Here is a 15,351-nt window from a genome sequence, read left to right as displayed (position 1 = left end):
TTTTATTTAAGTTTTAATTTTTTTTTTCTCACGTGACGTAACAACAACAACAACAATTTTTTGTAGATAATTTTAATCAAAAAATAATAATAATAATGATGATAATGATAATCTCGCGCTTAAATCCATAAAAAAAAGGTAATAATTGTGAGAAGCGAAAAATCTCATTTTATTATTATTATTTCCATTTTTTTTCTCTCTCTCTCTTTCTCTCCAGTTTTCACATTTTGAAATTATTTTTCCAAAACATTTATTTTCAAAATGTTTTTATAATTTAAATAATAATAATAATAATGATAATAATAATATTATCATTAAAAAAAAAAGGAAAACAAATATTTGTATTTTTTTACAGGATAATTTTATTATTATTCGTTTTTTTTTTTTAAATTTTCAAAAAATAATTTTAACGTTACAAAAAAACAAGAATAATAATAATAAGTTGATTGTTTAAACGATAATAATAATAATAATAATAATAATAACGTTTTTTTTTCGTTCGAAGAAAAAAAAAATTCATTAAAAAAAAAAAAAGAGAGAGAGAAACGTTTCGAAATAAAAAAAATTTCAAGTCCCGTACATTATTTTTTCCCAACCCTTCGGGATAAAAAAAAAAAAAAATATAAACTCACGTAATGTTTACCTTTTTTTTTGTTGTTGTTGTTGTTGTTGTTGTTGTCGTTGTTGTTATGTTTTCTCCGGGTTCGAGAAAAAAAAAAAAGGAAAAAAAAAAACAAGGCAGACGGTTGAGGAATTTACATACCATCGAAGGCTTTACTTTTCTCTAACTGATAAATAAAACAAACAACCAACAAACCATCCATCCATCTACAATAATAAAACTTTGATAAAGGTTAAAAGTTTAAAAAAAAAACAAAATTTTTCGATCTGGAGACACGACAAAAAAAAAAAACAAATGATTATGTCGTCATTTTGTAAATGAATGAATTTTTTAAAAAAAACGTGTGTTAAAAGGTGTTTGTCGGTTGTCGTTTGCAGCTAATACAAAAAAAACGAAAGAGAAAAAGAAAGAAAGAATGATAAAAAAAAAAAGAAAGATAGAAAAAAGAAAGAAAGAAAGAAAGAAAGAAAGAGACACCTTGTTCAAAAGGGAAGAAGAAGAAGAAGATGCGGACAGAATCCGGTTTACTGAGCAGTTACAGCCGGGAACTCAATCGGTTCGGTTAACAAAAAAAAAAAAAAATTTTTTTTTTCGTTTTTTCGTTTTTTCAGTTTTCGTTAATATTATTATTATTATTACTATTTTCGTTTTTATGTTTTTCTACTTCACGATATATATATACACTAACTCATATCCTTTGCAGTAACAACAACAAAAAAACCGCCGCGATTAATTTTTATTTAAAACCACGTGGTTTTCTCCATTATTATTATTATTATTTTTAAATAATATTCTCTATGCGTATATATAAATATTCATTTAAATTTTGCTTATCGTAATGCGTTTACGCATTTTTATGCGTGTGTAAAATACATATATATATATTTTTTTTCTAGTTTCGTGAGTTAATAAATAATAATAATAATAATAATAATTTTTTAATAAGTTTTTTTGTGATGCGATTACATTTAAATATTTTTTTTCTAATTACACGAGTTTTCTCTTTCTCTCTCTCTCTCTCTCACATAATTTTTATTTTTTTTTTTTGTTTTTATTGTGTGTGTTACAACGTTATCGATAGTAATTTTTTTTTTTAATAATAATAATAGTGATAATAATAATTTTTTTTTTAATCGTGTTCGATGCCGTTCAATTTTTTTTTTTTTTTTTTTTTTTTTTTTACCGAATTTCAGGTGAAATGTAAAAAAAAAAAAAGAAAACTTTTTGCCGTCATCTCGTGTTAAAATTTAAAATCATTTAAATGTTAAAAATTTGGTCCAGATGAAAAAAGAGGACGCTAGGGAGATGAAAGGAGAGAAAAAAAAAAATAATAATAATAATAATGATGTACAAAAGAAAAAAAAGGAAAAAAAAATTTTTATTTTTTTCTTGCCGATTTCATTCCTACGCGCAATCTTTTTTTTTTGTATGATCGGCTTTTTCGTATTGGATCTTTATATGTTTATTATTATTATTATTATATGTTTATTATATTCTTTATTATTATTATTATTATTATTATTATTATTATTATCATTTGAGAAAAGTTAAAAAACCTGGAATTATTATTCTTAAATTAAAAAAAAAAAAAAAAAATTTTTATACCCCTAAAATTTGGTGTATATATATATACGTGCCAGATTTTTTTTTAAAATCAGGTTTACGAGCCCCCCTCCCCTCACATTATTATTATTATTATTATTATTATTATTTTGTTTTTAGCGGGGTTTTTGATTACAACGTCAAAATTATACTCGAAAGGAAAAAACTAATTAATTAATAACATAATTGTTTTTTTTTTTAAATTATTTAATAGGATTTAATTAAACGTCGAGTTACATAAAATTTTTTTTTATGGACTTATGTACATAATTTATTTATTTACTTAATAATTAATGAACCAAATAATTAATTAATTAATTAATTAATATTAAATGTAAAAGAAAAAAGAAAAAAAAAACGGGAATGGAGTGAAAAAAAATATTTATTTAAAAAAAAAATGAATTTAAGGTAAGTTAATAATAATTATTTATTTATTTATTAATTTAATTACGTGTTATTAATTAATTAATAATAATAATAATAATTTTTTTCTTTACTTTAATAAATACACACTTTGAAAATTACAAAATATAAATAAATAAATGATGATAATAAAATTTTTAAATAATATTATCAAAAATAAAAAAAATTTATTTATTTATTTATTAATCGTTAGTAGTTGTAAACGTATACTGTTATTATTATTATTATTATAAACGGCTGGAAATGCATTAAATTGAGTACGTTGCACTCTATACTCCATGATAAATATATTTATGAAAGGACCTTCCAAAAAAAAATATGTTACCAATTAATCATTAACTAAAAAAAAAAAAAAAAAAGTTATAAACAATTTTTTTTTTTTAATATATATATATATAAAATGCATTGTCATAAATTTTATTCTACGATATCCAAAACATAATAAATTATTATTTAAAATATTTTGACGGAAACATTTTTTTTTAAATTTTTTATTTTGCCCATTTCGACACGTTCATTCAAGTTTGTTGTTGTTGTCGTTCATTTTGTTTTCGAAAACAAACACGCGTAAAAAAAAAAAAAAAAAAAAAAAAAAATTTTTTTAATTGCATATTTTAATATAATTAACCCAAAATAAATTTTTAAAAAAAGGAAAATAATTATTCATTAAATGTTGAACTCTAAATGACCCCTAAGGTTAACCGTTAAAATAATAATAATAATAATAATAATAATAATAATTGTGAAAAAAGTTTTTGTTTTATGGAGTCATCATGGCTTCCCCCCAAACATACAGAACGATATGGATGGAAATAATTTTTTTTTTTAAAATGAATTTAAACAAAGTTTTATTGTTTTTCTAAGTCCCCCCCTTTCTTCCAATCGTATTAATTTTTTGCAAGGGGAGGGCGAGGGGGAGGGGGAAAAGGATAAAAAAAAATAAAAATCAAATAGCATTAAATTAACCTTAACCATAATAAGGACACACAGAATAAAAAAAAAAAAGTTTTAACCATTGTTTGTAATAAATGCCAAAATTAATATTTATTTTTTTTTTTTTACAAGCAGACGTTTTTTTTCCCTTTAAATTAATATTATTATTATTATTATTATAGACATCTAATTTTAGATATCCCGTCGTTAGATTCTTTTTTTTTTTTTTTTTTTTTCGATCGACGTCTATCTATCTATCCATACAATTTTTTTTTTATTTTTATGTTAGTCACATAATAATTTGAATCCAATTGAATATATTCATTGTCATTTTATTATTAATTTCAGTCATTTTTATGCGAAATTTTTTTCTTTTTTTTTTTTATTTTATTTTATTTTAATTATCCCCCCTTCGAGAAATAGAAAGAAAAAAAATAAAATTCTTCGTTACGTTACGTAAGATTTAAAAAAAAAAAAAAAAAAAAAAATTCTCCAGTCGTTTAACACACACACACACACACACACGTAGCACGAACACAAAATGTTTTTTTAAAAACGTTTTATGTTATGCGTAAATAATATCGTTGATACGTTCACGGAAATGATGATGATAATAATAATAATAATGTAAAATTAAATATTCGATGATTAAAATTTTAAAAAAAAAAAAAATATTTTGTCGGATTATGTTTTTTTTTTTTGATGTTGATCCCTAGGATTACACACAAAAAGGAAAATTTTTTAGTTTTAAATTACAAAAAGAGCGAAAAAAACAAAAAATTATTATTATTATCATAATATTTTAACTCATGTGAATATCCGCAAAAATTATTAAATTTTTTTTTATCCGCAAAATTATTATTATTATTTTTTTGTTTAAAGGTTGGAAAGTATAAAAATCGCATCGGCGATTTTTTATTTTTTATTTTCTTTTATGTTTCCATGGACTGGAGGACAATTATTCGGTGGTAGAACCGTTTTGCAAGGTAAAAATCATCATTATTGTTATTATTATTATTATTATTATTATTATTATTATTATTATTATTATTATTATTATTATTTAACTTGCATGATATCATTAAATATGAAATTTCTAAGAACATGATTATTAATAAAATAAAAAAAATTAAGGTTTGTTAACAAGGTATAAATAAAAATAAAATAAAAAAACCACCGCCTTATTTATTATTATTATTATTGTTTGTTTGTTTCGATCGGCAATAAGGTATCATAAGCATCATCATCATTATTATTTATAAACTTTTCAATGATTCTTACATAACGTAATAAATATTTGAAAAGTTTAAAAAAAAAAACGAACTGTCAATTTACAATTAATTTAATAATTATTAATAGAAATAAAAAAGGAAGAACGAATTTTTTTTTTGGACGGTAATAATAATAATAATAATAATAATAATAATAATAATAATAAATTATTGTTAAGAAGGAAATGCTGATACTTAAGGCGGCGGACGATGGACATTGCATATTAATCACTACGCCACTTTTTTTTTTTTTTTTTTTAATTCAATGAAAAAATTATTATTATTTTTTTTAAAAGTCATGTGATCAATTAATATTTATTAAATAATAATAATAATGATAGGAAAAAAAAATTAAAATTGTTCTTTAGATTTCAGTTTAGAACACGATTTAATAAGAGCAATAAAAATCCCATTCGAAGATCCTAAAACTCAATTTTTCGACAAGGGATTCGATGGATTTCCCGCATTTGGACTCCTCCCCGGTAGCGACGTTAAAGTTCCCTATCGTATTATTTTGCCAGAAAAATTATATTCGGAATTTACGATTCAAGCAACCGTAAAACTAAGTTCTCACGATGGCGGATTTCTTTTTGCCGTTGTTAATCCTTTGGAAACGGTTGTCCAGTTGGGAATACAAATAACGCCGGCAAATGAAAATCCAGGACATTCTAATTTTAGCCTATTTTACACAGATGCAAACACTCATTTTTCATCTGAAATAATAGCTAGCTTTGACGTGTCGGATGTTGTTAACAAATGGACGAGGCGAGTTCTATTTTATTATTATTATTATTATTATCAATCTTTTATCGGCGATACGTAATTATTACATAACGATATCATCATCATCATCATCATCATTATTATTTTTCAGATTTGCATTTAAAGTGACATCAAATAACGTAACATTGTATTTTAATTGTCACGAATATGATTCCGTACAAATAAAAAAATCACCATCGGAATTAATATTTGATTCCGCATCGACTCTTTACGTTGGACAAGCTGGTCCTTTGCTTAAAGGTTCATTTAACGTAAGAAACATTTTACCTTATAATAATAATGATAATGATAATAAAACATTTTATTTATTTATTTATTTAAATAAACGTTTATGTATATTTTTAAAGGGTTCGTTACAAGAATTAAAACTTTATGGTAGCGCAAATCAAGCCGAACTTCAATGTGATAACAATTTTCAGGTAAGTAAATAAATAAATAAATAAATAATTTTTTATTTTCACTTCAGCAATGAAAATAAAATAAATAAAATTACGTAACAAAAAATTTTATACCGTGGAAAAAGAATTCTTTTTTTTTTTTTTTTATGGCGCCACGAATTCTTTTATTACTTTTACATTAATTATTAAAATGAAACACATAAATTACATAAAAGAATTTTATTTATTATTAATATCGATTGTGACAATAGTTTTGTGTCGAAGGTCAAATGTATACGTATTATTATTATTATTAATAACACGACGTATACGTGGAGAAGGTTGGATATGATGAAATTACGGTGGTAAATTTTTTATTCCCATTTTTTATTTTTTTAGGGATTTGAAGGGTCTGGAGAAGATGAATACAATTTCAGTTTTGTAAGTCTTATTTAAACGTGAAAATAAAATAACATAATAATTATGGATTTTTTATCGGGGAGGTTTTATTATTAAAAAAAAAACACGATAAAACTTGCTTACATTTTTTTTGTTTTTAAATTTTAACCCGAATCGTGAACATTTTTTTTTTTTTTGTTTACAAACGTTTGAATTGATTTAATTTCTTCTGCATTTTCTATGTAATCGGTTTTTTTTAATTTCCGCTTAAATTTTTAAAATTTAAAACAAAAAAAAAAAAGGGTGAAAGACTAACTAACACACGTGCGCAAATTAATAACAAATGTGTTCAAGAAAAAATTAAATAATAATCGATTATTTGTTATAAAATAATAATAAATTATAAATTAAAAAAATAAATATGGTACACATAATTGTAAAAAGGTCTGTTAAAAAAAACACGAATGGCGTTCTGCTAATAAAAATAAAACAAAAAAAAAGTCAAAATTTTTGAAAAATTGTTGACCCGTAATCATATTTTTATATAATTTATTAACACGGGTTCTCTGTTTTTAAAAATAAAAACCGTTACAATGAATGAACAAAACGGGGGGGGGGCGGGGGGAAAACATCATAAATAAACTTATGAGAATTCGAAAGAAAGAAAGAAAGAAAAAGAAAAACTCAATTTGATCAATATCAATAAATTACGGGGATTTTTATTTCTTTTGTACATGTAGAATTAAATGTCAAAGATTAGACAAAATGTCGGATTTGATGTTCTAATGTTTATAGAAATAATTTCATTGCCGTAAATAAATAATTACGTTATTGTTCTTGACACATTTGTTATCAAACTCATAATTAAATCGCTCTTTAACACACGCACACACGCACACACGCACATCATCATCATTTAATAACTGCTACCATTTCATTTGCCTTACGGGGTAAAAAAAAACTCACGTGTGACAGAGTTGAATTAAAATTTTTTTTTTTTTTCTGGGTGGTTAAACCTAAAAATGTACATAATAATAATAATAATAATAACATTGATAAAATAACTTTTATTCACCGGTATAATAATAATAATAAAATTTTTTTATTTCAGTTTGTCACGTGGTTAATTTTATTTTACATATAAAATTATTAAATAAAAAAAAATAAAAAAAATTTTTATTAGGTTGATTCTGATCAAGAAGGTGATGATGGTTTTGGAGAAAGTACCGGTTCGAATATTCCACCATTTCCTCCTCCCCCTCCAGGATTGGAAGGAAGTGAATTTTTTAGATTTAAAGGAGAAAAAGGAGACAGGGGTTTTAGGGTAATTGTAAAAAAAATAATGATAATAATAATTTCTTATGTGGTAGTTTAAATAGTTAATGGCATGTGGTTGTAGGGACCACCGGGTGAATCAATTAGAGGACCTCCAGGACCCCCTGGACCACCTGGACCACCGGGAGCACCATTTTCAAGAGGTGAATTTTCTTCACCCGTCGATGATAAGGTAAATAAATGAATAAACGAAATAGAACCGTTTAAATTTTTGGATTGAATAACAAAAAAAAAAAAAATTTTCATCAAGACAATTCCAGGAAAATTTAGTGAAGGAATCGAGGGAATCAGAGGACCGCCTGGAGTTTGTACTTGCGATTTAACTTCGATTATAAAAAATTTAACGTTACCAGATTTAATACCGGGTCCACCAGGAATGCCTGGAATCGATGGTAAAGCTGGCCCTCCAGGCACATCCGTAGGTTTTAAAAAAATTATTTTTCACTGGGGAGAGGGGGAAAAAAAAATTTTTTTTTCAACGTGTAAAAATTATTTAGGGACTCCCGGGTGCTCCGGGTGAAAGAGGAGCTCAAGGACCTAAAGGTGAAAAAGGAGAAAGAGGAGATCCGGGAGCTATCGGAGCGGAAGGTGTTCAAGGACAAAAAGGAGAACCTGGAAGAGATGGCATTCCAGGAATTCCAGGTGCTCCAGGACCACCAGGCCCACCGGGATTATCAGATGTTACTCTGCTAGATGTGAGTAAAAATTAATATATTTTTTTGATTGTAAATTAACTTAAACAAAAAATTTTTCCAAATCAAAATACTGACATTTTATATTTTGTGGTTTTATTACTTTATTATCTTGTGGGTTGAACTATTATACAAGTTAATAATCAAAAGGTAAAAGAAGAAGAAAAAAAGGGTCAAATAATTGTATGTGCGGTGAGTTTTGTGTTAAATCAAATCCGCCCCCTTTTCTAATACGTAAAGCAAAAATCTTCAACCACAAAATTCAACCTTTTTTATCTTGATTTTTTTCGGGTACAATAATAATAATAATACCTTTATTTTAGAAAGAGAAAAAAATTTTTTTTTTTTTCCTATATTAAATATTTAAAATTATTCATTATAATTTTTATTTGATTACCGTGATTTTTTATTATTTAAATCCAGCCTAACTGGAGACCCCGAGGAGTTTACAAGGTAAACTTTGACTAACTAATTTAAATATAATAATAATAATAATAATAAAGAAATAAATGTATTTACGACGAAAAAAATACAAATATGTTACTATAGGAATCTTCGGGAGGAAATTCCCATAATGGATTAGGTAGACCTGGAATTATGGGTCCAAAAGGAGATCCAGGTATTCCAGGATTACCGGGAGTAAAAGGAGAAAGAGGAATTCAAGGAAGTAAAGGAGAAAGAGGAGATTCCGGTGCTAAAGGAAATAAGGGAGATAGGGTTAGATTTATTTTATTTTTTATAATTTATTTTTAGAAGTTACATATTTAGTTTACAATCAATTGTTTAGGGTCATCAAGGCAGTCCGGGAACACAAGGTTTTAAAGGTGAGCCCGGATCTCCGGGAGTTGATGGTTTACCAGGAATAAATGGTGATAACGGAAGACCCGGAAACAAGGGAGAAAAAGGAGAGCCAGGAGCTACTGGTAAAACGGGTCCCGTTGGTCCTCCTGGCCCCCCTGGAATAATATCACCCGAGGGAGAACAATCAGGATTATCGGGTTTAAAAATATCAGATTTAAAGGGTGATAAAGGTGATGTAGGATTAAAAGGAGAGCAAGGAGATGTGGGTCCAAAAGGAGAAAAAGGTAAAAAAGGAGATGAAGGAAGTCCCGGTCTTCCCGGTTTAAACGGAAATCAGGGAGTCGCCGGAGACAAAGGAGAACCTGGAAAAGATGGAGCACCCGGTCTAATGGGTCCTCCAGGATTGAGAGGCGAAAGGGGACCACCCGGGCCCGCCACGGTTGCCAACAGTAACGGTTACATTACAATAAAAGGTGAAAAAGGTGATAAAGGAAAACGGGGTAGAAGAGGAAAACAAGGATTTCCTGGTCCCATTGGACCTCCGGGAAAACCTGGATTAATGGGAGAAACAGGTCTTCCAGGTTGGATGGTGAGTTTCAATTGATTTAAAAAAATTTAAATAATAAATCCAGTAATTTTTTTATTTTAATCAATCATTACTTATCAAAAAAAATTTTTGAATATTATTTTTGTGACGTAAAACAATCTTCTCACATATCAAATTTAAATAAAATTCTAAATTATTTAATAAAACTAATAGAAATAATAATAATAATTTTTTATGCTTTCAAGACTGGTTCAAAGGTAAATAAAAATTTTTTTTTTAAGTTATCAAAAAATTAAAATCAAGTAAAAGAAGTTAAGGAATTTAACGGTACTTAAGTACTTTTACAAATGTTCCAATAAATTTTTTTTTTTTCAATTTTCGTTTAAATAATGACCAGTTATAATAGTTGCTCCCCGAAAAAAAAACGGTTAATTAAATAAATTTTAATTTAATAAGTTTCGATATTAAATTATAAAATTCATTAAGAAAATTTTGATTAAACCCATTAAAAAATTAATAATAGGGTCAACCAGGTAGGCCAGGTCCTCCGGGGCTACCGGGAATAGGACATCAAGGTGCAAAAGGAGAAAAAGGGGAACCAGGAGAAATAATTATCGGAATGAGAGGTCCTCCCGGACCACCCGGACCTCCGGGTCCACCGGGTTTACCAGGAACTTCAAATCAATTTGTGCCATCGAACTTGTCCCACGAAGAATATCAATTTAATTCTGGCGTACCAGTTACGTTTCTATTTTTTTTTTATTATTATTTTTTTTTTAATAGTTTTTATTAAGTAAAAAATTTAATTTTTAACTTTTGAAAAATATTCAGGGATCCATTGGATTATTCAGAGAATCTAATGGTAGAAACGATGAAGAAATAGGATCTCGTTCAAACATATTCGGAGATTCTTACGGTCGTACAGTTTTTACAAAACCAGGTTTGATTTATTTTTATTTAATTAACGTTTAAATCATAGGTATAATAAAATTAAAAATTTTTTAAATTTTTTATTGCTGTCTTTCCATTGTCAGGGAGTAATAGAGGAGCAATAAAAGAATTAAAAATTGCAACTCAGCTCCATCAATTAAAAAATTCCCTTAATACAAAAAATACTAGTAGTAAGTTGTAATTATTTTTCTCTTTAACCATAATAATTTTTAATTATTTACCTAATAAACTTTAATAATTTAAAAAAATAATATTTGATAAGATCATTATTAAATTTTTTTCATAGGTAAATTTAATCCAGAAGATGGAAACGTTAAAATTGTTCCAGGAGCTGTAACATTTTCTAACAAAGAAACAATGATGCAGGTGCATTTTTTAAAGATTTCTTACTCTATGGAATTTTTTCACGATAAAAATGAATTTTTTTTTTAATTTTAGCTTACATCTGCAAGTCCCGTTGGAACGATTGCTTATCTGATAGATGAGGAAGCATTGCTCGTTAGGGTAAATAATGGTTGGCAGTATATAAATTTAGGAGCCACCATCACGGTTTCAAGCATTCCTCCGACAACGACTTCGCAGCCATCATCTAATTCTCCGCCTTTTGAAAGCTCAAATTTAGTAAATAACATTATTTTACCACTAAATGGACCAAGCGTAAGTAATCGCAGAATAAACAGTTTTAATCTTATACATTATTAATAAAATAAATTAATTTTTTGCTACCGTTAAAGTGGTACTCAGGAATGGTGAGAATTCATTTATCTATTATCAAGTCAGTTAAAGAGTCAAACCAGGAGTTTTTTATTTTTATAATGTATATTTTATGTTTTCAGCTTAGAATGGCGGCATTGAATGAACCCTCAAATGGTGATATTCAAGGTATAAGTGGAGCTGATAGAGCTTGTTATAGACAAGCAAGACGAGCAGGACTCAAAGGAACATTTAGAGCATTTTTATCATCGAGGCTCCAGGATTTAGAATCTGTTGTTCGCCATATTGATCGAAACCTTCCAGTTATAAACATTAAAGTAAATATTATTCTCTGGATTATTCATAATTTGAAACATTTTAAATTGATAAGTTTTATGTCATAAAAATCAATAATTTATTGTAATCAATATTTTTATAATGATAAACATAATTAAAACTTATTAATATTTTAATTAATAAATATTTTAATAGGGAGAAATATTATTTAATAGTTGGAATAATATATTTGATGGAAGAGAAGGACGGTTTGCTGCAGAAAATCGTCGCATTTATAGTTTTAGCGGGAAAGATGTCATCACTGACATTCAATGGTAACTATAACTTAAAATTTTATCACTTAAAAATAATTTTTTCTTTTTCATTTTGTCGTTTATGATAATTATTAGGCCCCAGAAAATAGTATGGCATGGAACAAATATCAAAGGTGAAAGAGTTTCAGAAACTTACTGTGATGCTTGGAATTCACCATCTGACAATAAAGTTGGTTTGGCTTCATCCTTACTTCAAGGAAAAATTTTAGGACAAGAAAAATTTTCGTGTAATAATAAATTCATAATTTTATGTGTCGAAGCATTAACCGAACCTCCAGTAGCGAGGAAAAAAAGAAACGAAGAATAAATAATAAACAGGAATTAATTTTTAAAATTTATTGTAAATTTATAAATTTTTTTATACCGTCAAAATATTTATTACTACCAATTTAATACCAATAGAAAAAAGAAAATTATGAGAATGTTTATTTGAATGCATTTAATATTAACTTGTATTTAAATTTATAAAAAAATTTTTTTTTGAAAGTTTTACGATGATTGCTAAATACAAAACAAAACAAATAATTTTTTATACAAAAATTTATATATTATAAATATTTTTACCATGATGTATGTAGATATAAAATTTATAATAAAATGATTGTGTTTTAAGATAAGTTTAACAAAATTATTATTTTTTATTATTTTAAACATTTTTTTCATTTTACTTCTTGATAAATTAAAAATAATATAAACAACATATGAAAAATAATTTAAAACTAAAACAGCTTAAAAAAATTTTATTGTATTACATAGATATTATAGTAGAACTTACAGCAAATGAAATTTCAAATAAATTGGAATCACAGCGAAAATAAAAGCAAATAATTAACGGCAGCAAAAGTTTCATCTTTCTTTGTACGCCAAAAATGAAACAGCTAAAAGCAAATTGTAATGTGCTGCCTCTTTTGGCGATTTTGTAAAACTACAATATAAAGTTGGTAGTTTTGAAAAGTCAGTGATGAAGGAGTAATGGCGAACGTGCTTTAGTAATGAATGATTAGGTTTTTGTAAGCTCTCTTATGATTTTTACTTATATAATGTTTTTCAAGTAATGTTTGTATACTAGTGAAGCAAAAGTGTTGTTTTTTTTAAATAATGTTTTGTAATGAGGATAAACACTGCACGAATCCGTCAAAAAATAAAGATGGTAAGCGTTTTTAGGTTTATTTTTGTTTTTCGAATGTCAATGAAAACAAATTATTTTTAAATAATGTTCTCTGTATCGATAAATAATGACCGAACAAAAGAATTATATAATTAATAATGTAAATTGTTTTATATTCTGAAATTATTAATTATCGCTATTAATTGAATATATGAACAAATTAATTTAAACTTGGAAATATGCAGCTGTCGACCCACACAAAAGGGGTTTATGATCCTACTTAAAATCTCAAGGTCATTTATAAGAGTAATTCATACAATTTTTTTAAAACAATCATATGCATTTGTGTCTAACTAAATACTTTAGTCATCAAACGTTATTATTAACAGTTTAAAAAAATTGAAACAAATTATAACCTAACAATTTTTATTGTGTAACTAAAAATGTAATTTTTTTTAAACTTCATTTTACTCTTTTTTTTTAATTAATTTAATTAATAATTTTGAATTCGATAAGTCAAATTTGATATATGCCTCAATAGTTAAATTGAAATTATTTATGTAAAAACTATTATTAATGAGTTTTAAAAAAAACATTTATTCATACTTCGAAAAGTCTTATCACATTTATGATTATTTAATAAATATTTATAGAAAATATTTGTTAAAAACTTTTTTTGTTGTTAAGCACATAATAAAAAATATCCTAAAATTTTATTTTTTTTTTTTTTAATTTTAAAATAAAAAAAAAAATTTCATTAAAATTTTATTTTAACTTTTTAACTGTTAAAAAATGTTACAAAATTAAAATTTTTTTTAAATTTTAAAGTTCAATTTTTTTTTTTTTTTTATGGTTAAAAGCTCTGTATTATTTTTTTACTACAGCAGCAATGAAAGAGTTCTCAATTTTTTTTTCTTTTAATTTATGTAAAAAAAAAAAAAAGGAAAAGAATCATAATTTTTAATATTAAAAGACTTTAATTTATGTAAATGATTCAACAAAAGTAATTACAAAGTGATTAAATAAAATAAAATGGTTAAATTTCGTTTTGTAGGTTTTCGGAAAAAAAAAAAAAAAAAAAGTTTTTAATAAATTTCTCAACTTTTTTATATTAATCTTAAAATATTATTCACAATATATATATATATATTCTTTTGTTTTTACATTCACAAGTTCTTTTATTAAATTTCAATGATCATTTCAGTTAGGATTTGCTGATTTAGCAAGGTCAATTCACAAACACTGAATATATTTTTTTTTTTTTTTTTTTTTTTTTTTTTTAAAAACAAAAAAAAATGGGGATTACATACTTATATTTCAATTCTTTTAAAAAAAATATAATTTCTTTTGTATTCTTCTATTACTCTTGAATCTTTGAGTTAAAAAAAAAAAATAAATAAATACATAAATTATGTACTGATATTTCGATGAACATTATTGCAGGGTGCTAGAGAATTATTGAGGAAATCGAATTTTAAATTTTTTAAATATACCATGAGGTTGATCTTATTTATTCATTATCGATTAGAGAGTATAAATTGTTTTGTTTTTTTTTTAAGTTTCAGTGTTTTTTCCTTAATATTTGTTTGTGTGTAACTATGCATGACAAAATTTTCAGTAAAATGGGCATGGAAATCAATTAAATAATCAAAATAATTTTAATTTAATTCATAAAAATTTTAATTTGTTAAATGTAATTTTTGTTTTTTTTTTTTTTTATAAGTTTACTGCTTCCACTTGTTTATTTATTTATTTATTTTTATTTTTACGAAAAGTTTTTTATTTTGCGTTGCTCAGACGTTATTAATGAGAGGCGTTTTGGATGTGTTGCATTAATCAGAAAAAACGTGAGTCATATCTAAAGTTGTTTTATTATTGTCATTAAAAATAAATTATTAAATTTTATTTACCATTTCATACGAAATCAATTTCCTGTTCCCCGAAAAAAAAAAAAAAAAAAAAAAGAAAGAAAGAAAATTTACATTTTAATTATTTTGTATAACAATACGTTTTGAATTTTCGACATGGAAACGGCGGTAAAATAACTAACTACCGTAAAAAAGTGTTATGCAAAATTGTTTAGCAGTAAAAAAATTTTTTAAAGCCCTATATAAATTTCTTTAATGATTAATTTTACCTGGTGTAAAATTTTGAGTCAACATGGCAAGGAGAATCTTTGTAAATAGATATTCACGATAATTTT

The 15,351-nt window shown here is 25.2% G+C and overlaps 2 protein-coding genes across 2 annotated transcripts; both read left to right on the top strand.

The window, feature by feature from the left end:
* Positions 1 to 4,514: 4,514 nt before the first annotated feature.
* Positions 4,515 to 6,467, top strand: Phum_PHUM321590 (uncharacterized protein; the record flags this gene model as incomplete). Its single annotated transcript, XM_002427432.1, has 5 exons — positions 4,515 to 4,566; positions 5,220 to 5,589; positions 5,726 to 5,885; positions 5,982 to 6,036; positions 6,421 to 6,467. The coding sequence occupies 5 exons, from the start codon at positions 4,515 to 4,517 to the stop codon at positions 6,465 to 6,467; spliced, it is 684 nt and encodes a 227-aa protein (XP_002427477.1).
* Positions 6,468 to 7,156: 689 nt separating this feature from the next.
* On the top strand, positions 7,157 to 12,347 carry Phum_PHUM321580 (collagen alpha chain, type IV, putative; the record flags this gene model as incomplete). The annotated part of the gene is made up of 15 exons (XM_002427431.1): positions 7,157 to 7,189; positions 7,594 to 7,734; positions 7,810 to 7,888; positions 8,006 to 8,163; positions 8,243 to 8,440; positions 8,987 to 9,154; positions 9,225 to 9,827; positions 10,309 to 10,524; positions 10,617 to 10,725; positions 10,820 to 10,906; positions 11,023 to 11,102; positions 11,175 to 11,393; positions 11,573 to 11,767; positions 11,922 to 12,040; positions 12,116 to 12,347. The coding sequence occupies 15 exons, from the start codon at positions 7,157 to 7,159 to the stop codon at positions 12,345 to 12,347; spliced, it is 2,637 nt and encodes an 878-aa protein (XP_002427476.1).
* Positions 12,348 to 15,351: the final 3,004 nt, after the last annotated feature.

Source organism: Pediculus humanus, genomic scaffold (assembly GCF_000006295.1).
Source record: "Pediculus humanus corporis 1103172107730 genomic scaffold, whole genome shotgun sequence".
In the NCBI taxonomy this organism is placed as follows: domain Eukaryota; kingdom Metazoa; phylum Arthropoda; class Insecta; order Psocodea; family Pediculidae; genus Pediculus; species Pediculus humanus.
Note: the sequence above shows the minus strand (reverse complement) of the source record. Positions and strands in the feature narration are given on the sequence as shown.